The following is a 25,535-nucleotide window of genomic DNA, read 5'->3' as shown; positions in this document are numbered from 1 at the left end:
GCCGATTGGCATCAGGCCGCTGCGTGATATAATGCGATAAATAAAAAAAGCTTATAAAAATAAAACTTGTGTCCCACGCTGCTTGGCTACCATTGGCGGTAGTGAAAGGGTCTTGCAAGATAAACACAGGGAGTGTGTTGCCCTGAAAAGAACAGCGGAGCAGACGACGCTCCACACAGCAGATAGTTCTATGCGCGTGCACGTACTCTCGCCTATTACGCCGGTGAACTCCGTGATAAGGCGCTGATATGCCGATCGGAAGTCGCTCCCGCTATATTATTAAAAATTTGGGAGGCTGTACAAGTGCACCTTCGAAAAAAAGCAGATGTGAAAGAGACAAAACTGCAGAACAAGCAGAAAAGATTATCGGTGGGCGAATGGGACAGTGTGAAGTACCGGAGTGCCTTTCTGCACGTGTCATCTGCTTTATTATTCTTCTGCTTCCAAGACAAGGTCGAGGGCTGCAGTTTCTTGCCAAAGGATTAAGTGCGCACCTTAACAGTTTTCTGTGACATATCTGTTGTTATTTGTATCTGTAAAAAAACGTAACTTGTACAATGTACTGTCCTCAAAAACTGACCACGGAACTCACTTCCTTCGCATTGATGACACGTTTGGTTGTGAAATGCCGGGCAAAGAAAAGTATAGAGCAATATCTACGTTTTGATGCTTTTTTTACTTATTCGGTTTTACTTACTTTTCCCGTAATATTTTAAAACAACGTGATTCGGCTTTTATTTTTTGTTCTTTTCCGTGTAAACACATTAAAAAACGTGCGCATTATTTGATTCCCCATGCTATATCTCTGCTCCGAGGCGCAGCTTATGTTGCAGGCCGGCAGACTTATTTTAACCAGCTGGTGATAATAAACGTGGATCAAAATCTCATTACACGGACGTTCTCGATTTCCATCTACTTTCATTTATTCTCCAGATCAACAGCTGGACGGCCTCCTGGACTATACGCTGCGAGCTGCAGCTTGACTAGGCAGAAAAACTGACTTCAGAAAAACTGCCGTAGCTCCTGCGGTCGCACTGGTCAGGTATTAACAGTTTGCAGGTGTTGGACCATTTAAACAAAGGCTGAAATGCAAAAAGTTTGCAGACATCGGGTGTGGGCTTTCGATGTTGCGCAGTGGAGCACTCCTGCAGCCTGATTGCTCCAATGAAGTCGCAGCTAGGAAAGGGCAAAGTCGTTTTATATCCCCTACAATCTGCCGAGAATGACATTTCGTTTCGTTAGCTTGCTCTACGCTCGCGCTTCCAGCAATAACAGACTATTGCTACATTGGTGCTCATTCATTTTCCCTGTTGTTACATAGAGCGTGAGAGTGTTCAATTGTCTGGAGGGGAAAGTGCGCGAGCGGGTACGACGTTCATGGTACGTGAAAGGAAAAAAAGTCCTGAATTGCATTGACTGTGCAATATCAACAACGGAAGGTCGAACCGTTCCGGCATGAACCGGTAACCGTTCTTTCTTTTTTCGGCTCAATTCCGGTTCGGGTTCAGCGTGCTCAAAAAGTAACGGTTCGGTTTCGGGTTCAGTTTCGGCAACAACACTGGTTCAGTTTCGGGTTTCGGTTTGGTTTGGTTCCGGTTCGACACCCTGGTTATAACACATCCTCCTTGTCTTGTACCTACACATGGCTTTTGTATGCGCAGCTTCCTGTTCCAATGTACTGTTTTATGTAACCACTTTGCGGACTGTTTGCCTTCCCTTGCGGAAAGGGAAACTTATGTGAACGGTCTTTGGTTAGCAAAAGAAAAAAGTTCGGCAAATGGTTAAGCGACTAGAACTGTGCATTATGAACATTGGATGCATGCAAACAATTTCTGAGCAGTTTACCGAAATTTTGTATTCATAATGGGAAGACGAATCGCAGTTCATACGAATGCAGCTGTTATAAGAACTAACAGTACCAGTTAACTTTCCCCAGCTTGGTTGTCGCTGATTTTTTTTTAACTTTAATTAACTTTTTTACGCGGCGTTGCTGCTTCTGAGTCTGATGGTCGGCCGTAAAAATTACGTGGAGCCGAACTATATAAATTTGAGCCGTCTTCTTGTGTGGGTACAATGACAATGTATACATGCGCATGGGACGCTGCCCCCGTGGGAAACTGAATCAAGAGTGTCTGAAAGAGTGCCTCTTTGCATGCGTACTCGTGTTTGTGTGAACGTGAAAAGGTGCTCAGATAATCTAGCGACTTCGCAGGATCTTGACAACATAGACGTTATGGATTCCGGTGAAAGCTGGAGGCGCCCCTCGGAGGCGATAAGCGCCCATGGACCTGAAAGCCGGCAGTCTGTCGCAACAGAGAGAGGACCCTCAGTGGTGGCTCTGTCAACTTCATCGGCTGCTTCAGACGCTGCGGATACCATCCAAAAGAACTTCCTCGCTCAAGAGATTGAGGATCCCTATCAGGATGAATGCGCCATTGAAGCCGTAAGCAGAAACTGCTTATGGTTGAGTGTTCGCTTGCGGGATGCCGGTTCCTATTCTGCGAACACGCGTTCTCGTTTCACACGCCTACTTGCTCGTTTCCCATTGTTCGCTAAATTCGCAGGTTACGTTCACTCCTTTCTTTCAGCTCAAACATATTCTTTCCTTTTGTACTAACAAAACGAACTTTATATCGCTAGGGTTCCATGAATTCTTTATGTGCGCGAGCAAAAACTACTTGTGGAAAAGCCATTTTTATCCCAAATGCTCAGCAGAAAACGACTGTAACTTTCGTGTTGTTGAAACCTTCCCAGGAAAATTATACGTCAATTAGATGCTGAAACGACTATTTCATTACACCAAACATTTCACACGGAAATTTTAAGCGTTCCACTGTGCTGTCAATACACCGGAGTATGCGACAGGACAATAATGGCTTCGTAAGCCGTGAACAATGTCGAAATAAATGCTTCGAACAAACCGGCCGCACTACTAGTTTTCTTAAGCTTTCCCCACAAACAATATATAACAAATGGCTGGTAAGCCAACTCTATCTTTAATCCCAATTTTATTTACTTGTCACAACTGGTTAGTTGCGTGATTTTGTACGTTTGTTCGAAATCTTGTGTAACCTCGGTGTCGTGAGGTAAACAGCTTTCCTAGTCATCCAACTCATGGTTACGTAGTGTTTGCTCCATAGCTTCTCCGCAACCTTTCTCGAAAATCGCAACCTTTTCTTAGGAGCATTCGGGATGGGGTGGCCATCGCATTTTTAGTAATGTGGGCTTTGGGATGCGCAGATGTAGTGGAATAGTCACAAGCGTCTACCTTTAATGGCTGAAGTGGAGAGATTGAGAAGAAGAAAAAAAAAACTTTTTAAAGAGCCTGAAAGTGACAGTGGAACCCGAGTCTGAAAATACTCAACGCAATGTGGCTGTTCTCCAGGGGTCGGGTGCAAAGTTGCCCTGACGTGAGGCAAGTCTTACATTGGACGAACCGGACGTTGCGTCAGTGAAACGTCCGCTGAGCACCAAGAAGGATAATTTTGGAGGGGGTGTTTGTGAGCCGCAATTCATTAGAGTCAAGATTACAGAGGCAAACTGGTGCTAGACACCACATGACTTGATGAAGCATTCTGCATCTCAAATAGGGGCAATCATTGTGTGACAGTAACGGCTGGCATTTTAAGCAGGTTCGTAGTACTTTCGTGCCTTGGTGAAATTGCAGTATGAAAGTGTGCGTTATATGTGTATAAAAAGAACTTCAAAGTCAGGGCTCATCGTACGTGACATGTCTCGCCAAAAGTGGCATTTATGCTTTTAGTATGTGCGTTTGCTTCTCTCCCTGAAGTTCTTTATTACTATGCTTTCCCGCAGCAACCATTGCAGCCATTAGCGACATCTGGCGCCCTCGTTACAGCCAACGGTACATCCGAGCCTGACGACACCTTCGCGCTGTCTTTCAAAAATAAACTTTGCCGTTGGCAACGACACCTGCCATTCATAGCCAAAGCGGCGGCTGTGTTGATTTTCCACGTCTACCTGGCATTTGGAATCTCGCAAACGTGGAACACTGCACCAGACTTCTGCTCCGGCGTGAAGTTCCTCACAGCGGTCACGTGTCTTGCCTATATCGTTGCTGGGGGCTGTGCCGTGGGCATGATACTTGACTGGTTGGTCAGCAAGAATGTGATCGACGTCCGACAAGCCATTCACGACACCACCCGAAAGATAGGCAACAAGCACCGTTGGCTGTGAGTCGTAGTTACTTCCGTTAACCTACTCATTTGCTGAATAAATTATTCGTATAGGGGATAGCTGGAGCTACCATTAGAATAGTACGATCTCAATGACAGAAGGTGCTTCGCCAGTTCTACCGCTATTCTCTGAGATCACGTTCGTTCCCTTATCTGTACCGGCGTATTTCGGGCACTGAAAGCGACGGATGTTGCACCAAGCCCCTATCAGGTTTTCTGAAGTGCCGGTCGCATTTCGTTCCGTCATCTATTCGCACAGAATGCAATGCGAGTTGTATGCTGGTGTAATACCTTCGGGAGAGAATAACCAAGCGTAACCCTGGTTTGCCCTTATCTTCCAACAAAAACGTAATGGTGCACAGGGTACCGGGCCCTTTACAACGGTCTTCGCCTTAACATGGGACTTCAGACGTTCAGAGAGAGAGAGAGAGAGAACATCTTTATTGGCCGGCTAAATTAGTCGCAGATACCAGCCTCCTGTAGGGGAGGCAGCATCTATGACTGCTGGCGTTGAAGGGCCTCCATCGCGAACTGGACGGCTCCCCGTTGAGAGTCTAAGTCTTCCTTGCCCACCGCACGAGCAAGATGGGGTGGAAGCGCGTCTGTTGGGTCCGGAGTCACAGCACATGTCCATAGCATGTGCGCCATAGTAGCGCGACTAGCACTGCACAGCACACACACGTCACTCGGCTGTAGTTCGGGGTGGACGTGTTTCGCCCATACAGGGGTCCACGTCGCACGCACTTGTAATTGTCTGAACAGTACTGCCTCTTGCCTAGAGAGGTTCGAGTGAGGCCCAGGGTATCGTCTCCGAGAGTCCCGGAAGCACTTCAGTACCTCCCTGTACGTAGTAATCGGGTTGAAGTCTTCACCTTCGTTGTCGTGATCGTCCACTGGAGCGCAACGCCGGCTCGGTCTTCAGACGTTCAGAGTCGTCTCTAGGGGTACGGCCGATTAAATGCTCCGAAAAGCGGACTTTTGCGACAGCATGTAAACACAAAGGAGCAATTTCCGCATTCTGAGCGGGTAAAGACGTAATAACTAGGTGTAAAAAAGTAAGAACGTTTAGTTAGTATCCGCCGTTGTTTAAGTTCCTGTGCCTTCGATGAGTCGTTACTCCCTCGAGATTACCAAAGTTCATGTCGCGGAGGGGCAGGATATGTGTTGGGGTGTAGTAATTAAATATCTAGCCCTGCTGCATTGATGTCTATGCACATTGCATAATCCCGGAGGCTTCTCTCCTCTGTGCCATTTATCCTTCATATCTCAGTGGGCAAGTCGGAGTGCTAGATCCAAGGCAAAGAAATAGTCGCGGAAGTGGAAACATTTTTGCCTTTACGAGTTGAAGGTACTAGTAAGCTGTAATTGGTAAATTGCTGCACTACGTCATCTTTCTTTATTATTATATGTTCCTCATTTACTGCATCCCATTGGTCACAGTCACCAACTATAGTGTCAGAAGGCTGTATGACTGCTGTGGAATTAGGACGCATCATTGCGGGGATACATTATGTCGCATGTGTGATATGGACACCCTCAATGAGGGGGTCCCACAACCAGTGCGCATAAAGGCTTTTCATGCTGTGAATATTCCGTTTCTGTCGCAGGCGGCCGTGCCTATGGCTCCTGGTGTGGACGTGCCTGATCTCGCTTCTGGTATACGACTCCCTCGACGACAGCCATCGACTCATTTCGCTCTCCGGGATACTTGTGTTCATTTTCCTCGGTTTCATCTTCTCCAACAACCGCCTTCGTGTGAGCTGTTTAACATTCCTCTCCGCCAGTAGAAAACGCTCACGTCGGCACAGACTACAGCTTTTGGACACGCAGTCACCGCAGGGCGCGTGATGCCAACTATTACCACGGCTCACGCTTTGGGGTTCGAATGGTATCGTAAATGTTGTTCTTGATTTTAGAATGCTTTCTCCACTACCCTGACATGCCTGGAACGCTATGGATCCATTAGTGTTACGCCCTCAGTCAACATCAGTCAACATCACCGATGAAATTTTAAGGGTAATAGCATTAACCGGCACGTTCCGCGAAAATCCGGCGTCGGCGTTGTAAATGGCATTGCTGTAGCTAAAATGGTAGGAAAAATCCAATTGGCTGAAACGCCGACATACCCACCCACAATTCTTATCTCATTGGCTGCAACGGCAGCACGCCCATCCACAATTCCTGCATACCCACTCAGGTAGATTGGCCATTAGCGATTCGACTTAACTGGACTAGACTTATATGGATTGCTATTGTACTTAGCTCGCGATTGACAGCTATATCCAACAGCAAAGGTGAGGGCAGTTCGACCACTTTGTGATGCGGGCTGATTACCCTATTAAGGAAGCAATTAGGCTATATCATATGCATGAAGGAACGAATAAGATTATATAAAAAGTTAATTAATTATTGTTTAACTGTGTATATAATAAATAAAGACAAGGCAGATGATGACCATGCTAAGAAATTAAGAAACGAAGTAGAGTCGTACTTTTTCAGTGCGCAGCAGTTTGGCCGCCGGTACTGCAGTTTCCCGGCGGCAATGGCGACGGTCACGGGCACGGGCACGGCGACGGCGATGCAACCGAGGGAGGGACGACAGAAAAAAAAACTGCGGAGGAAAGTGTGGCGAAAGGGTTCGGGGAAGGGCAGTATGCTGTGTCCCAACACCGTGTGTCCGCACAAGACACTGGTGTGTACGACGCTTGGCGAAAGTGTGAGCGGGAGGCGTGCGCGTGACGATGATGTGCATTCACTTCCTAAGACGCAGTTCGCGGTCCCTTCCTGATATGCATTTTGCGACGCCTGCGCAGAGGCTCACCATCGCTGCCATCGAGAAAATCCGCGAGTGAGTGCTGCTTCAGCGATGATGTGCGTTGGCTTCCTAAGACACAGTTTAGCTGCGCACAAACTTCGCAGTAGGAAGTGTCGTAATCGCCAGCCAGAATTTTTATCCACGGTGGATTTGAGTCTTACGGCGCGCGTTCGCCCTGAGCACGGGCCACAAGGTTAAGCCAATATCGTATGAAAAAAATTGGCCGCGTATCTGCTCCTTTCGTTGCAAATGTCGGCGAAAGACGAGTCTTTGTCGACATTGGCAAAGTCAATACCTCCATTCACTTTCACGCTCACCTTTCATGCCGTTGCTCTCCCGTCTCGTTCCTCCCAAGATAACACTCTAGAGGTTTCCTCAAGTCGATTTAAATTTACCGCGTTCCACTCCTCCAGGCAGGGTGCCTCGATGCCAGCGCTGCCGCACGGTGGAGACGCGCGTAAATCGAGGCGCCCTACTTCAACGTTTACAGAACCACGTTGCTCTACTCCACGTGCGTTCCAAGCAGACCGTGGAACCTATCTAGTGGAACTGTTGCTGCTTTATTTCGTAAATGTCGCCAGAAGCTATCTGGTGCGGGTTACAGCAGGCGACAGCGGAGTGAATTTTTTTTCGGCAGTCGACGTAGTATTTCATTTCGCAAAAATCAAGCATCTATGATTTTTTTATAAAGGAGCACTGCAAATATCACTTACATATTAATTTGTGGTCTTATATTTGCGTAATGCCTTGTTATTGTTCAAGGATGTTGACAAGTATGAAAATTGACACCCGACTTAGACGTTCAGATTTGGCTGTGACTATTGCGCAGACTCTTGCGCAGACCTTGTATTCCTTTGGACAAGTGGCTGAATCGAGTCAGACAGACAGACAGATCAAAATTTCAGGGTTTGAGTAGCCCAAGAAAGGCCCCTGTCTTTAAGATTTAAAGGGTAAGCATGGTGGCGTTCCCGTCACGAGTAGTGGTGATCCACTGTTGTATTGTGGGGACGTAAGGAATGAAAACCGACTCCCGTGCAATACCATGGAAAGACATGGTACTAAGAAGGGCTGCAGGGAAGAGCATAGGGATTGGGTGGGGTACCGAGGGGCGATTTGTTGCTTTAGCTGAAATACCTAATAAGCTAGAACCAGGTACCCACAGGAGCCACGTGGAGGCTCTGTGCTACAAGATGTGGACACCGTAGATCTATTGAACGGTACTGCCGTCGTCTGCTGGCGGCGAGGAATATTGTAACAGAACTAACAAAAACGGAGGATTCAGGTCACGATAGATGAGTTCACCAGAGCGACAGAGCGATTGTAGGACAAAAAATGTAGAAAATCCGCATTAACAGCCCTCGTACACGTTAAAGCTGCCCGCATTTTACCCTGACTTCGGAACTACATTTTTTCTAGGTTTGTTTTGTTTCCTATGTTTTTTTTTCCTCATCTGCCGTCCACGTGGCTTGTATAGCACTGTTCAGGGATGCCACATTGCATTTTATTTATTTTTTTTCTCTCGTTTTTCTGGAAGGGATTGGACGTCGATGGCAAGATCCAATCCTTCCTCCCAATTTCAACATATACTCGCCCGGAATACTAACATAAGGATCATTCACGCACATTTTGCAATAAATAAAACTTTTCGCTCCGCAAACTTCGAAGGAAGTGACTATAGATGATGTGCGGTTTTTTATCTCCAGCGAACATGTTACAGTCTCTGAGGAGAACTTGCTGGGCTTGTTGGTTACGCGCTTGTTGGCTGCAGTTACTCTTGTGCGGGATTTTTAGCTTTAAGACGTGAGAACATGATCAGCACCCACCTAGAACACCGTTTTGCCCCTGTTTTTCATGAAAATTGTGCGTAAACGCCTGGTATGTCTTTTGTGATCATTTATAGGCCTACCAATAAATCCACGACCGACGTGTTTTAATTGTGCGCGTTCTACCTTGTACGTTTCAGGTGAACTGGTACCAGGTAATGTGGGGCCTGGTTCTCCAGTTCCTGCTCGGGCTGTGCGTGCTGCGCTGGATCCCCGGCCGGGCGGCACTGCAGTGCATCGCCGACAAAGTCACCCACTTTCTCAACTACACCAACAGCGGCACCTACTTCGTCTTCGGACACCTGGCCTCGGGATGGAACCTCACAGCTGCCCTTGGCACTCTCGCCGCACTCGCGCCGGCGGGTGACGCCGGCCACAACGATACCAACTCCACTTCCATAGGCGGCAATGGAAACATCCAATCTCTTCTTCCAATTTTTACATTTAGTGTAAGCCCCAACAATTTTTGTAAATTCTATTGTGCAAAAAAAATCGTGCCGGTTTTTTTTATTTCTTTGCGCTACATGTCGCTAGAACGCTGTCGGGATTTTCTCAAAAAAAAGAGGGGGGGGGGGGGCTTGATTTCGGGGAACGTTTAAATGTGTCCAAGTGGTCTAATTATGTAACCCTATACAGTGCTGTCCATTTTAACAAAGCACAGCCTGGGCGCCTCAGAAATTGAGTAGTATCTTTTTGTTATGGTTACATGGGGTTTGTCGAAATTGTTTTGTGGTAGTAATTTGTACAAGAGCACATAAAAAATGTGTTTCGGCCACAGCAGCATATTCGGCTCTCTACAAGGGCCAAGATGGGGCGGAGAACGGCCAAGTAAACGGTCGTGCCAGACAAGTTTTCTTTTCATTGGCATATTTCGATTAAGACGCAATCAATTTTTCCATTGTAGGGTATGTTTTACCACATAGTGATGCGGCTATAAGTGCACCAACCATTGCCTATAGCTTTCCAGAGCAGTATCTCTGCCTCTGCACCATCGCCTCCGGTCGGGCGATAGGCCACGTGCGCTATTCCTGTTCACAAGTTTCTTGCTTACAACGCCCGGGATCCCTATCGCGTTCAAGAGAAGTGCACTTCTAGCGGCTGGGGTCAGTGAGTGGTGTTCTTAGCGACTGCTGTCGTTCCTTTTGGTCACAGGCCCTGCCGGTGATGATTTTCTTCAGCTTCTTCATGAACATCCTGTACTTCTACGGCATAATGCAACGGATTGTGCTGATTGCTGGTAAATTCCTGCAGCTGACAGTTGGCACTACCGTCTGCGAGTCCGTGTCCGCAGCTGCCAACGTTGTCCTTGGAATGGTAAAAGCTTTCGCATCTTCCTCAAACCTATTAGGTACGACATGTTCCTTGATACCGACGTTCGTGTCTTACTTGTGTTGAGCTGACCACAAATTGGGCTTAACGGGGTGTTAAAGGCAAAATAAAAGTGCACTTGAAAGATTGCCACGTAAAAAAAAACAATAATACTAATTTTTGCATAAACTTCAAACAATGAGTCGGGCACTCAAGACAACATACTAGTGTCTCTAGATCAACAGGTTATACCTCTTTAAAACAAACAGTACTTTCGCGTTCAACATCCATAAAATACGGTTAAAATCAGCGAAAACGTGAGGACAACTATCCCCACAACAGGCCTTCCACAGAACTGGATGGAAGCAGTAAAAATCACGCGACGAATATTTAAACCACACCCTACAAAATACCCCAGAATCTGATTCCTCACAATGCAAGGAAAGGGTCAATCACTGCGATCAATACGATGAAATAGGTCAATGAGGTCACCCAACGTACGATTCTACCTGAAAAATGTTCTGTTAGCTTTGACATCGCGCAATGCAAGCACTACGATTGGCATTGCGCGAAGTCACTGCGTTGATCACATATTTGAGTCAAATCAGATGTCAGGACTCTTTGTTTACCAAATGTGTACAAGAGGGCACCGCGATCGTCATTCAGGTGAAAAAAAGAGGGGAACAGCGCAAAACAGGCGATGCAAAAAAAAAAAAAAAAGGAAAGCCACACAGACACTTCGTTAACCGTGAACCAACTCGCCCAAACCTCAACCATATCATTCAGGTGAATTGAGGCTAAGCAGATCAACGGGAATTTTTAAAGTGTATACACGAGTCCGCAAGTTTGTAAAAACATGAATGAAAAGTTTTTTTATTGGTATTGTGTCGCGAAATTTATGTCCCTCCTTGACGGGTTTTCTTGCCGCTCGCCATTTTTGGGCTGAGAGGAGGCGTACCGCGTAGCGAAGGGATGTTTTCGCCGCCATTGTCGCACCCGGGTCGGCTGGCCATGTGTTTCGGGGAGAGAGGTGAGCGAGAGTGCCGCGGCCTACGGAAGGCTGCGCCCCGCGAATTCTCGGAATACGCGCGGCCCGGTGGACTGTGTGCGTGGTGCAGCGCGGGGTTTGCGTGGAGAATGGGCTGAGAACTGGCGGTGGCCGGACGGACGGCCGGGACGCGGCGTCGGCCTTGAGGGCTGTGCTGGGGAGGGCGAGCGACGACGGTAGTAAACTCCGGGCCCCCGAAGATCGCCTCGAGGAGGTGAAAGCGCGCGGCCGAATGAAGTTCGCCCAAATTGCGTCGCTGATGAGCGGCGCCCCACCAGAGACGACTGACAGCCTCCGTCACCCCGACGAGACCATCAGCCGGACCGCAGCTAAGATGTGCTCCCATTCTCCACCCTTCTTCGGACACTTTCTACTTGTCTTCTCTGTTGTATTTCTCTAAGTGGACTGCACGGGCTTCTTATCCGCCTCCTTCAGTGCACCACGCTGTATGTGTTCTTCGCGGGCCTTTGTTAGCAGTTGGGGGACGCCTCCAACCCCGCCTATTGTACACTCTACTATCCCCTTCATTTACTGTCGCCTCCTTCTTGGGCTCGTAACAGCGAGTACCGTTTCATTCATTCTCATCAATGTGCTCAATGTCGGTCTCTTGGAAGCTCTGACCCCGGCGCGGTATGAACTGCAGTGTGTTATTAAGTTGTCAAACCTTCTGTCTGTCTGTTCTGAAATTCCTTTGTATGTGGATAAAGTAAATCTGCCTTGTTTTGAGACTGTTATCCCGTGCCCCGTCTCGTGACTCACGCCAGCGGCCAATCAGGCGTGGACCTATCGCGGGTTAGCAGGTCCTAACCACATCCTCTGCTTGTATCCAGGGGGGAGTTGTTTGTCGTGCCTCCCGTCCCAGACATCGGCCACTAAATTACTTCTCAAAATGTGACCTATTTTTCGGGCAATAACAATAAAAATATAAATAAAAAATGGCCGCGTATCTGCTTGCTTCGCTACCCCTATGTCCCTACAACCTTTCACTCTTCTCTCGTGGTTTCCATGAGAAATGCGACCCAGGCAGTTGCGTTAATGCAGTGGCAAACGCGCGTTTTTTTCTGAAAAGTGAAAGTTGTGCCACCAAAGTGTTGCTCGGAAAACGTTGGTGTTCTCGGCGTCTCTCCCACAGATGGGGGCCCTGATATTGGTGCGGCCGTTCCTATCTAAGGTGACGAAGTCTGAGCTTCACACTGTCATGACTGGCTGCTTCGCCACCATTTCCGGAAGCCTCATGGCCGTTTACGTGAGCTTTGGCGTGAGTTGGGCAGTCGGCACTCCGCGACAAAAGTCGTGGATCCGAGAAGCACACACCGCTTTGTTGGAAAAAGTTCTCAGAAGAGCTTGGAGGGGCTAGGAACCCTTGCCCTTGTCTGGAGGAAGAAAAGGGAGTGTGACAACTAACCTTACTTCAGTTTCCAGGGGCCTGGAAGCGTGAAAACCTCATAAATAGTCAGATTCTTTGGAAGCCCCTTGAAAGGAGAGAGGGGGCTCAAGGCAATCGATGATGATGATGATGATAATAATTGCTCTTTAGCTTAAGCACACCTTTTGCTCTATTGTTACTTTTCTGGTACTAAGAGTTCCTGCGTCAAAGCACACTGTGTTTTGTCTTGGCGTCGAAATAGCTTTTCACAGAGGTCGGGCTGGCTTTTTAACTTTCTTTATTCGGACACCGTTTGTTCTAAGAGCTTTTCATTCATTTCAAACAGCTTACGTGTCTAATGACTAAGGCTATTATTATTCTAGGAAGGGAAAGGCAATCGTACCCCCTGCGTGGCACTCAAAATGCACTTTCAAATGCCTTCAAGCGGGACACAATCGACATGCTGAACAAAATTATGCGAACGAAACAACTTAGTCCGCCGTACAGGAGAAGCAAAGACCTAATGAATATTATGTGTCACTTAAAGAAATAAGGCAAATGGTAAGTAAATGACAATTAGCCTTGGCGGATGGGGGTGTTTTGACAAATGACTTAGTCATACTGAGCCTGCGCTTTGGGCCACTACAGCCAGTTCTTTTGGGAGGGGAGGAGGGTTTTGAGGCATGGTTTGTCGAAGTATGTCAAGACCAGCAGGGCCAAACCCTTTCTTGTTGACAGCGGAGTAGGAAAGGCTAACCTCCCCCCCCCCCCTCCCTTTGGCCGCCTACTTCCGTAGCCCCTGCCCATAGAGTCACGAAAGCAAGCATTACTGTCCCCTACGATTTGTCGGAATAAGGGATGCACTCGCCCATCTGCCCGCGGAAGTGCGGCCCATGGCGGGTTAAGCATGTGTTTTGCGCCCTCTGCTTCGGAAAGCGGAATGCGAAGACAAGTAACTGTTTGTAGGTTCATTTTTTAATTTTGTCTTGTACGCTTAGCTGTGTGCCTGCGACTGTAGCAAAGACCACCCTGACTTAAGTAAGCCCGGCTGAAGCTCATAAAAAATTGATACACTACATTTTGACAGAGCGTGGGAGCGTAACCGGGCAGTAAAAAACAATGATCGGTGCCGCATGTCAAAACTCTGCGAAAGGTGTAAATGTTTTGTTGTGTTTGAGCCAACAAGATTTCTGCGCACAGCCAGTCGTAAGCTACGACAGGAAATTGTACGAAGCTTTCTTTATCGTAAAGTCGTTGCATTAGTGCATTAGTGCCCTGTTAGGAGAGGCTGACCCTAAAAAGGAGGTACACAGTCACACAGTCATTCAGTCGTCGCTTCGGTATCCCTAAATACGGATGTCCTCCACCGGGCGAGTGCCCTGAGTGTCAGCACTTACGCTCACCAATAAATGTTTCTTCTCTATCTCTCTCTCTCTCTCTCGACCAGTTTGTTCAACAATCGAGCCACTAATGGCACGGGACGCCATGTGTGCGTTGGCTATAAAAACAGGCTGCTTTGGAAAGTTGCGATAGAATTGATGTTATTTTAATAAATCAGTTTTGTAACTCCAGTTTGAGCATTTCGCTGCGGAGCGCGTGTGAAATGTACATTTTGCATGGTGCTTCCCAGTTCATCTTTGCGCTGTTATCCTGATTTGCCCTCGGGTGGCAACTGTGCGTACAGGTGAGCGCGGGTCACCTGATTGCTGCGTCCGTTATGAGCGCGCCGGCGGCGCTGGCCTACTCAAAGCTCCTCTACCCGGAGACAGAGGAAAGCAAAACCAAGTCGCAGAACATCGAGATGCCCAAGAGGTGAGCCGTACGCCTTCGATGCATTCTGCCCACTCTATTCCTCATATTAGCCAAAAGGTCACTGTTTTCTGCACAAATGTATGCAGCTGCAAGTGATAATGATCTAACGGTGCTCTTATTGGATATTTTTCATGGCGTAGAAGATAGAAAGAGTGTCTGCGGAAGAAAACGCAAGGGCGTTAATGGGACCATGCAGACAAACAAGTTTGGTGCATTCGAGAGATTGCCTCATTAGAATAACACTGACACCACTTTTAACGCAACTTTCTCTCAAATCAGCTTTGTAATTAGGAAAAAAGCGAACGGCCATGCGACCAAATAGCTCATTTTCCGAGCTAGAACCTATGACGTATTATGCGCAGCTGTGCGAATGGCTGAGGCTGGCGAAAGCAAGCGCAAGTTAGGCAGGGGCTATAAGCTTGCAGAACAAGCTATATTCATTTAAAGAGGCCATGCAGGCAAAGCGCAAGTTTGGTTCATTCGAAAGATTGCCTGGTTACAATTATACCTTTCGACGTAAACTTCGCTCAGATAAGCTACATTATTAGGAAGAAAGGGAATAGATATGCGACCCACTAGCTCATTTCCCGCTACAGAACCTACGATATCATATGTGCCAGTTCTGCGATTGGCTGAGGCCGGAAGAGCAAACTCAAATCAGGCAGGGCTTATAAGCTTGCTGAACGAGCTGTTTGCGCTGACATTAGGGCACATTCTTTTTACAGTAGTAAGAATGCTGGGGTAAACAGTGCAAGTTACGAAAGGACACGTAAATATAGAAGTACGCATGAGTACTGCTGTCGGTACTGCGCGCATTGTACTTGTTTTAGCTGCACAGCACTGCGGCGCTTTGGGGTTGTCTCAGATAAGGTCCCAGAACCTTAGTCTCAGACGATACTGGGTGATTGGAGTAAGCGACTGTGTTTTACGTGATCATATTTGTAGAGCGAACACCATATTTCACGAAAATAATATTTTCAACCTTACAAAACAAAAAAAAACGGATATAAGTACGGTCAAAAATAAATCAAAGGCAGAAAACGGCTCGCCGTGGTATGGTGGCGTCATCTGGGGCGGACCGCAGGGTTCGCCCAGTGGTTAAATGGTCAAGTACACGATGTAAAGGTCCCGGGGTCCCGGCGTCTTTTCAAACCCGCCATTTCTATCTTGCGTGGCCGCTTTTTTCGCTTACTATAGTAAAAAGCAACCCAACGAGCGTTCCTAACTAATTGAAGGCGGGCGCTGCCGGTTATTTACGTATATTTTGCCTCAAATGTACCTATAGTTTTCTTTCCTCTAAGCAACGGGGAGATGTAGGACGAGCTCCCGCGGTTCACGAGTTTCGACCACTTATGACTATAAAACCGTTTAGCTTTTGAAGCATCTGGGGCACGCCGCGACGACAGCGCTACAACGGAACGCCCTGTTGTTGTACTTTGGTAAAGCGAGCGAGCTACGACAAGAAGGCGAGCGCCTAAAGTGCTCTGCATTTAATTACTGTTACCTGGTCCGTTACCTGGCTCTGTGATGTCGTTGCCTCTTCCCAGAGTAATGCCGTGTAGTAGAAAGTGATCCCGATGCGCTTGTTTGGCATTCGTGACAACACCATGCGCAACCAGACATTTATGTTGTGCGGTGCCATACTACGCTTTGCTCAGAATTTTGCTAACTGCGAATTTCAGTTTGTATACAGAGGTTATGCATGAATAACCATCTGCAACTTCTGCTGAAATGACAGCAGTTGCAGTTTTTTTTAAATCTAGCTGGCAAAAAACACGCATGACATCCTTGCATTTGAGAAGTGCGGATTGCACCAAGCAAATGAACATGACTTTGTGCCTGGCGGACACAAATCAGCCAATGTTGTTCACACAGAAGCTCTTGAAAAAGGATCGGGTCCACACTAATATTAGTCGAAAGTTCTTATGGCGTGGCTTTTTTCCCCTGCAAAATATGGTGTCTTCCTGTTTCGCGCCAAAGGGACACTGCTGAAAATTATTACAACTGCCCATAATTATTTTATTAGGTCGAACATTAGAAAGTACACTTCAGGTTATCAAATGATATCTCCAATTTCCATGCTTTTTTACAACAAACGTGACTGAAAGTTGCGTGTTTCATTCCACCATTTCCTTAGCTTATTTAAGGGCACTGACTTCGACGTCGCTGTGGTAGGTGGGCTACGAGGCAATTAGCGGATTGCGAGTGCTTTCAACCCATTTAAATATATTTTGAACAAATAAGGCGTTGATATTACAGAAAAATAGGACAAAATGGATATGTTGAAGAACCACGTTCATAACAAAGGAGTGAAGCGTTGATGCCGTTAGTGCGCCTTCCAGGCAAATGGAGAGTGCGCCTTTCCTTTTCTGACCTTTACACGTAAACTTAGGCCGTGCAGACTGGTTCGGAACAATGAAATAAAGAGTTACGCGCGTTGAACTACACAATACGCACAAAAATGGCGGTTCTCGTCCCTCAAACTCGCACGCACTGTTGTGATTATATGCGTCTAAATTTCAAAATACTCAAGAAGGTAGACAAAGAAAACGCATGCTTGGCCTTAAAGTGCTCTGAATCGTAGTAGTAATAATAGGTAAGCTTGGCGCACTGTGCTCGCAAACTAAGTGACCTATGTAATTCTGAACCGGGTATACTGAAGATCTAACATGCTGGTTTCGGAAAAAATGATTATCACAAGCTACCAAAAGTGTATTCCAACTTGTCCATTTGGGCTCTTCTTTTGCTACGAACATGCGTAAATTAATAGCGCGAAGTTATTTTATGACGATAGCTGTTAGTTGAAGGCTACCTGAGTTTTGTGAAGTCAGCTTCACGGGTACAAATAAAACAAAGGGTACGGGTGCTCCTCTAGCACCGCTGAAGTACATGAAGTCATGGTGAAGTACCAATTGCCTAATACAGGAGGAGGAGAACGAGGAGAAGGGGGAGGATGAAGTGGAGCAAAACTTTACTAACAGTGAAGTCGAGCGGGTAAGTGGGCGGTGTCCTCAGTGCAGGACTCCGTTCGTGCGGCCTCACCTCTTCGCCCTTTCAGCTAGCCGAAGCTGCTTACTCAGGTTTGAGCTGGCAAGCTCACTCTCCCACTGCTCGTGTTGTTGGATTAGGGGTTGGACCAAGGACTGGGTTTGAGTGGCATGCCAAAAACATATGGTACAGTGTAGCTGGGCTGCCGCAGTGCCTGCACAGGGAAGTTTCCTCTGTATTAGGAAAGATTCAACACAACACATTTCCTAAAACACAGAGAGAATCTTCCGTCCACACCTTTTTAGTGCCCCTACCTGCTTAGCTTCTGGGGCACTCGACACTCACTGCCATTCCCTTTGAGAATGCCCCGCAGACCCGTACCCCCCCCCCCCCCGTTCTCTCCCCTGACCTCTGGGAGCAGATGTTGCGAGACCCGGGGGAGTGTGGCCAATTCCTGACAACTTACCGAGCCCTGGCGGTCGCGGCGGCCCTTTGGACCACCTGCACCCCTAGTACCTGATACCGAAAGACGAACCCTCCTCCTTCTTACTTTCCACCTGGGAGCCACTTGTGGGGTTACGCCATTAGTAGCGAATACCCTATAGGGCACGGTGCCTGTACCCCCGCCATTTAGAGCCGTATTTCATAGAATGCTTAACAGCGGCAAGCGTTATTTTGTTGTCGGCGAGTATGCATATTCATTCGAGTGCTGCTAATGTTAACATAAACGCATTCAGCAGCCATTGCTTTAAATTTTTGTTCTCTTCTAAGTTTACAGCAGACACGAAGAAAGCAGAATGGCAATCGCAGGCAAAAAAATGTTACCTTTGAATAGGAGCTACCGTGAACTCTCATAGGTTCACGAACTCGTAGGTACATCATGTTCTTTCAAACGCATATTTTCCTGGGGCAACTGCTTGTTAGTAGCAAATCGTTGAACAGATCTAGGGCGTGCGTATGAGTTTATTGACATACCATATGACAGAATGCATGCAGTTTAAATTCTAGGACTACCAGGAAGGTTCCCGTTCGGTTCACATTAAGCTCGAAGAAATGTCTTTTGATACTTTTCATGGGATGTAACACGGTAGCAATATGCAGCTACCATTTTAAGAGTGGTTTTTAGCTGTACTACTTTTCCGCAGTGTTAAAATGCACGCCTATTTGTCCATGCGGCCAGCGAGGAGAGCAACGTCTTGGAGGCGGCTTCAAACGGCGCCGTCATGGCGCTGGTTATGGTGGGCAACATCGTGGCCAACCTGGTGGCCTTCCTTGCCTTCATCGCCTTCCTCAACAGCATGCTGCTCTGGTTCGGCTCCATCGTGGGCCTAGACTTCCTCAGCTTGGAGGTAAGAACAACGCCTGGGCTATAAGGGAAGGTCTAAGGGGCTGCCTGCACGAGTGCGCCGTGTAAACTTGCGCTAAGTTAACTCAAAGACAAGCTAATGCGTTCCGTTAGCCTATTTATAGTTACGAAATGGTGGAAGGTATAAAATAGGGGTTTCTGGTGATACATTTATTTTTTGATACGGAAAAGCTCGTTGATCAGTGCGTCATCAACGATCGGAGCTCCTGGCACCCCGCTCCTACTTCGAATATACTGCAAGCGTAAGATTTGCATAAAATCTGAAGCGGAGGATACACACATGCAGCGGCAGGCTATAAATAGTTTACAAAACAGTGCAGTAATGTCTATAATACAAATTTGCCCCAGAAGCCGAGCCAACTGGAGAACGTTGACTCCTGGAAAAATCGTCATTGTGGTGTTTATTCGCCGACGCTACACAGCTGATGAGGTCAGCTGTAGCGGAGGGCTCCGGATTAATTTTGAACAACTAGGGATCTTAAACGCGTGCGTAAATCTCGAACACACGGGCGTTTTCGCTTTCGTCTCCACCAGAAAAGCGTCCGCCACTGCCGGGAATTGAACCCACGACCTTGGGGTCAGCCACACAACGCCATAACCACTGAGCCGCCGTGGTGGGTTCCTGAAGAAATGGGTGGACGCACCGTACAACAAAGGATACCTACCAACTAACAATTTTAAGAGGAAGCATTTATTGCTGGGGTTTGATTTGGCCCCGTATTCGAACTATAGTTCAATCATACGCCACCAGCCAATGTAAACATCCTTCATTTCCAAGGACATACATTTCAACACCCATGCGTTTGCGGTACATTGTTTCTGGAACGATATGTATCAGAAAGATGCAATATAGCAGAGGGGGGTAACCGACCACCGCGACACTACATTGCAGCTCAACGTAAGAAACCTGAGCGGTCGACCTCACCTGACCGGCGGTTTCTTAACGTACGGGGCACGGAGGATCTCCGTCTCTCCATTAAGAACAAGACTTCAGATTTTCCCACGGCTGGAAAAGAGATATTTCCTACAATTTGGCACAGTTTTTCTCCGAGGCGTTTCTATGGTTACCTAGCTTGCACAAATCGTAGTACATAATGAAAGATGGCCGTGTAGACCACACTGGGGATACGCATTGCAGCAAACTTCACTTTGCTTTAACGTTATAAACATCAAGGTGATGTTGCGTCAACGTTTTCTTGTGTTTAAATTCTTCAGCAGTCATTGGACATAAACACTTATTTGGGAGATAGTGAAGGGGCGAATTCGTATCTTTAAAAAACATCTCTTACTGGTGGTGAATGTCAAACGGTGACGTTCAGAAGTATACCGAATAACATTCTAATGTGCTGGGAACATTCCATATTTTGGTGCTGGTATGAACATCACGATCAGATGTTGCTAGCTTATTACCGTTTGTGAAGAACTCTTGCAAATACAATTTAATGTTCCTCAGAATAGCACATTCGGAGTATGTTATCTCCAGTATTTCAGAGTGTGTGGGGGTTTTTAAAGGAAAGGCAGAGACTGATGTGAAGCATTGAATCTCCTTGTTGCATTCAAAGCGAGTGCTGAATTTTATTGCGTTGATGCAGTGGATGCTGTCGAAACCTTTCACTCCTATGGCCTTTTTGATGGGTGTTCCCTGGAAGGACTGCAGAGTGGTAGCCGAACTGATCGGCATCAAGACGTTTGCCAACGAATTCATTGCTTATTCTCAGCTCGTCACCATCACCGATCAACTTGACGTGAGTCACTTTAATACACTGAACGATTTCACCATGCAATGGCTCTTACTGCGAGGTGTGGCTACTTGCAGTTTTTTCAGCTGGCGGCACTGTTCCAATAGTACTGAATAGAGTAACCACAGAGCCCTAAAATGCAATATTGCAGTAATTAGTTCAAAGAGCATAAAGTGACCAGTGCACCGGGGTCTGATAGCGGTTCTCAGGGTTCGAAAGAGATATCGCCAAAGAGCTCTGAATATTTGAATTGTATGCCGAGGGTTGCACAAAAGCTATCGCCACCCCAGAATTACCTCAGTATGTTAATGTCCTTCTGTTCTGGTTTTTCGCCCGTACACCTATGGCTACGGCAATAATAAACACGCACATATTCGGCACTTTGCAGTTTTCGGCATGGTCTGGTGCAAATTTTTCTTAGCGAAATATATTTACTGCGCTTTTTATAAGCCGGAGGGTCGTATCCATAATCAATACATCTTCGTAATACCAATGAGCTCTTAGCTAGTGTGGCTTGGTGGGTAGTTTTTTTTTCGACTCCTCCCCATATGGAAGCATTTAGCGTCAATTCTTTTTGTGGTCCAATCTACGAAGAAAATTATTTCTGCCGTATTTTACGACGACAGCTGTAAATAGGGAGGGCTATTGTTTTCGGAGGCATGCCCTCACGAGCAACAGCGTACTCGCTTACCGTTTCATCACGTAACGGTACTCTAAGACCCCTAAAGGTCAACACAGTATCGGAAGAGTTTGTCACGGAACACTGTATGGCATTTCGACAGTCTATAAAATAATTCGCCCCACGAGGCTTGCATGTTAAGATATCTGTTACTCCTTTGTAACGCTCAAGCTAATGGTCCACCAACAACGCAGGGCAACTCAAGGCAAACGCTACGGTCCCCGCAAAGTGTCGAGAACGTTCGAATAGATTGCCCAGGGCAGAGATTCCAGCTGTCTCTTAGCTTGAATTACCGCAATATGTTGCTGTAATTCTGCTCATTTTTTTTCCGTCTCCCCCAAACTGGCATTTAGAAGACCTTCTTCAGCACTCCTCGAAACATCCAGCTTCTAGAATTACCATAAAAACATCCCTTCACAATCACTGTCACCCATTGAAGTGAACAATCACATCAAACAACCGCATAAGGCCCTATGTACGCAGCGCAGAGTAGGCGCGTAAAGTTGAAAAAAGTAGTAAAATATACGCGCATGCGTAATTTCAAACATTACTTTCATAGCTCATGGCGATTACAGCCGCAGCGAAGTTCTAACTATATGGCAAGTCGTTTGGCTGCTTTATTTGCTCAATTCCATTCAGTTATTGTTGGTGTAAACATTTTTATTTGATAGGGCTACCTCCCAACACGCTGGGATTCTTGCTAAGTAGGCCGAAGGGAGGTGGATTGTAAGGGAGGGGACGAAGTCCATCCCCACAGGAGGCCTAACCAGGCAGGGTGCCCTGACCCTACGTCGCAAGCTATAGAGCAACCTCTCCGACGGCCCGAAAGTTTATTGTGACTACAGAGCGAAGAAGCTTTTTATTGTGCATGTCTTATTTTGCATAATTCAGTTGAGCTCACTTGGAGCAGTCACTGTATTTAGCTTTAAGTAAATTTAAGGCCTAGAAATATTTAGTGCTCTTGTACAAGAATAGTCACAATACTAGTGACATCCTGAAGAAAATACAGGTTCTAAAAACAGTATTTGCACCCAAAAGTCCGCGTTTAAAAATCTGCACTGTACAATGTCGTTGAGCACTGTACGCAGTTATCAAAAATTTTAATTTGAGCAGATGCGCCTCATCGCCTTACGTGAGGACAGCTACGCACCATTTTTCTTTTTTGGATGATAATTCCAGATTCACTGAGGTAAATTTCTTCACAGCAGGCGCTGGTGTGAGCACACTGTTTGTCACCGGCTTGTCTTTCCTCTTCCACAGGAGCGGTCTACAGTGATCGCGACGTATGCGTTGTGCGGATTTGCAAATGTGGGCTCCGTGGGAATAATGCTGGGCGCTATGGCAGCCATGGCACCAAGCCGGAAGGCCGAGTGTGCCTCCATGGCACTGCGTTCTCTGGTCGGCGGATCGGTCGCGTGCTTTCTGACTGCCTGCGTTGCCGGTACGTTTCTTGGTTGCTCAATTCTGTAAACACTAGCAAAAACAACTTTAGTGGAAAGCAGCCACCTGTTTGCATTAGCAACTCTGCGACTACAGCTTTGCCGGAACTTGAACACAGTAACACAGTTGACGCAGTCGATATTTTGAGCGTGTTTCTCCGTACAGTTGTCTTTGCAACTTTAAAAAAAAATCTAGCCAGGTTTGCTCAGGTTGTAACAGGCAGAAAAACACAAAATGTTTAAACAATGTAATTATGAACGGTCAATACTCAGTTTGTAGCGTGAGTGCCGTCGGAAATGTTACCTGGCGCCAGTTGCGTGGATAATGCTTGCAGAGCAGTATTAAACAGGCAACCTGCTTTTCTTTTTTCACAAAATGCGTTGACCAGAGCGTTTCTGTGAGAGAATTGATCTACCGGACAATATCGGAGCGACATGCAGAGGACATGCCGTTGGAAAAAGCAGCGCATTTATAACAATTTGAAAGTAAGCGGTGATTACAAAAGCAAAGCACGTTCACGACTACTATCATGATGGCACGGTCTGTACATATAAAAATTAAATGATTTAGCACGCAAAACGTTTTTTGGTGAATTTACGGCAAACAACAAAGTCAGAGCTGAGGGGGTAACAGTGTTCTTGACAGTCCAAATGTAGCAAAACCTCACCACCATCGTCAAAAAAAATTATGTCGAGAATAGTCGACACAAAGAAAAATTATTAAGAAAGAAATGGTCGCCATGTGCAGCCTGCAGGAGCTGCGCATGCTGGTGCGTTTGACGTGGCCGTGCTCCGAAAAGATAATAGTTAAGATGCCCCGTTGTCTCACGCCATAAGCACTTGCAGAGCAGATGGCGTTCCGGTAGCGTTGCCCACGGAACGGAAGTGAGGGCCGCAGATTTCACACTCTTAAGCAGCGCGATCAAACTGGACAAATTTTCCGTCTTGCGCGTGAAGGAAAAATATGGCAACACTGCTACGCGCTTCCACTCCTACAGCATGGTTTTTCTGGCCATGTGCTCATTATGCTTGGTTTTGAGGTTTCTGCCTAACTTCCCTTCACGTTTTCTTCACTAATTCGTGTGCAACGGTTGATCATTTTTCGAGAAATATCAGTTTTAGAGCGCAGCTTTTAAGCACCCGTTCCTGTGGTTGAGCGGCGTCGGCATAACCGAGAGAACGATAAAAGATGATGCGAGCAGTGAACATGGAAGACAGCTCGCGGAACGCAGCGGAGAATGAATGACGATAATATGGAAGAGAGCTTGAGGACGAAACCGAGGGAGGAGCGTATGGCGCAAGAAATTCACCTGTTCGGGTGCTAGGGTCATTGGAGTTAGCCGAGTGAACGGGGAGCACAGGGGAGAAAAAAAAAATAGGCAACGCTACGCCCAGCGGATAACGTATGACAGTGACAGCTAAGGGAAGGCGGAAAAAATCGAAAGAGTGTACAGCGGAAGCATAAAGAGGACAGCGGAAGAGCTTGGAGTATGGCGAAAGAGCTTCGAGCGTAGCCCTAACCCCCTTTTCCTGTGGGTAAGCGGCGTTGGCACTGCCTTCATCGAGAAGGTGTGCGGTGAACGAGTCCACCGAACCTAACTGTAAACAACCCTGCATTAGCGGTGGTCTGACTGCTGCGGCTAAGAGATGTCGCCATTAAGAGATGGCGCCATTTCTCAATCTGAATAGATGCGCGCAAATTTTGCTTAAGAGAAAACCGTAATCATCGACGAATCTTTGCCATTCTTTGTACCTTTGTCAGGTTTCGCGCTGCCGACGAATTATGTGGTATTTGAGATAATCGTGGAGCATGTATGAAGTTTCACTGGCATCTTTAACAGCATATCACGTCACTAATCACTGCCGACAATTGTAGCGATCCCTTTTTGCGTTTTATTTATTATAAAATAAGCAAAGCTGCATTTCAAGGTTTACCGTCTGATTCTCTTGCAGGAAGCCTCACCCCATGACTCGAGGAAATCAAGACAGGACGAGCTTTTTTGAAAACAGCGTGTGTCACTCTACTTACATCTCACTCGGCCTATCTGTTGTATGCGTGTTTATGCTATCACTACACCGGCAATAAAATCTGCATATTTATTTCCACAATTCTTCTTTATCGCTAACGCAACTTACTTCGTCTCCGTCATACATGAGTTCGTCGGAATTATGAAAACTTAAACTACTGTCTTTATTCGTAGACCTTTGATTCGGTATGGGCTGACTGATCTGTGACGAGCTGATCGACATTTTGTGCGGTACACACCGCTGCACAGTGCGACATTCCGTTTCCAAGACGTTGTAGGCCGGGTACCGATTATGATGATGATGATGGTGGTGGTGGTGATGAGGATGATGATAATGATTCGTAGATTACCATTTGTAAGGGAGTGACGTAGCATAGCGAACGTAGTCGTAACGCCACTGTACTATCACCTCGCCAAAAATAGAAAAAGAAGAAAAACATTTATGGAATTTTTGTGCTAGTCTGACTTCCATGTTCACATGTCCTCCGAAATTCGCTGCTCTTTTCCCACCAATATTCTAACCTTATTTTAGTAGCCTTTACTGTTGTCCGATTGACTTTTCCATTAGCCTTAGCTTCCGGAAGTCGAATGTGTACCTCACAGAGTACTGGACGGATACCTTTGCACTCTTTTACAATATGTCACATGGTTTCTGGCTCCCTGCTGCAATATGCACCCAGTTCTTCCTGTACCGGCTCGCGGATAAACGTTTTTGTCCGAAAGCAGCCCGCCCGGGCTCCACAAAGCAATGTACTATCTTTGGTATTATCAAAGAACTTTTCCCTCGTGATCTCCCGCTTCCCGATTGTGTAGATATCTAAGGACATCTTTGCGTTCAACTTCTTTTTCTAGGTTCTTGTTTTTGATTCTTTCCCCTGCTCTTCCAGGTTTCATATACTTTGTCCTGGGCCTTCTGTTCCTTTTCCTCC

The 25,535-nt window shown here is 46.8% G+C and overlaps 1 protein-coding gene across 3 annotated transcripts in view; it reads left to right on the top strand.

The window, feature by feature from the left end:
- Positions 1 to 24,691, top strand: part of LOC144170705 (sodium/nucleoside cotransporter 2-like) — a 34,294-nt gene extending 9,603 nt beyond the window's left edge. Inside the window, exons 1-12 of one of the 3 annotated variants that reach the window (XM_077700657.1) lie at positions 1,025 to 1,037; positions 2,213 to 2,443; positions 3,817 to 4,193; positions 5,804 to 5,951; positions 8,975 to 9,283; positions 9,987 to 10,148; positions 12,323 to 12,448; positions 14,241 to 14,368; positions 18,537 to 18,705; positions 20,315 to 20,467; positions 22,401 to 22,581; positions 24,533 to 24,691. In XM_077700657.1, the coding sequence (XP_077556783.1) occupies positions 2,234 to 2,443; positions 3,817 to 4,193; positions 5,804 to 5,951; positions 8,975 to 9,283; positions 9,987 to 10,148; positions 12,323 to 12,448; positions 14,241 to 14,368; positions 18,537 to 18,705; positions 20,315 to 20,467; positions 22,401 to 22,581; positions 24,533 to 24,549 (1,980 nt within the window). In that variant the 5' untranslated portion in view covers positions 1,025 to 1,037; positions 2,213 to 2,233 and the 3' untranslated portion in view covers positions 24,550 to 24,691. Of the gene's footprint in view, positions 1 to 1,024; positions 1,038 to 2,212; positions 2,444 to 3,816; positions 4,194 to 5,803; positions 5,952 to 8,974; positions 9,284 to 9,986; positions 10,149 to 12,322; positions 12,449 to 14,240; positions 14,369 to 18,536; positions 18,706 to 20,314; positions 20,468 to 22,400; positions 22,582 to 24,532 lie in introns of those variants that run through there. The other 2 variants (XM_077700656.1, XM_077700658.1) reach the window with 2 other exon arrangements.
- Positions 24,692 to 25,535: the final 844 nt, after the last annotated feature.

Source organism: Haemaphysalis longicornis, unplaced genomic scaffold, assembly GCF_048455015.1.
Source record: "Haemaphysalis longicornis isolate Haplotype H1 unplaced genomic scaffold, Haemaphysalis longicornis Haplotype H1 scaffold_2, whole genome shotgun sequence".
NCBI lineage: Eukaryota > Metazoa > Arthropoda > Arachnida > Ixodida > Ixodidae > Haemaphysalis > Haemaphysalis longicornis.
Note: the sequence above shows the minus strand (reverse complement) of the source record. Positions and strands in the feature narration are given on the sequence as shown.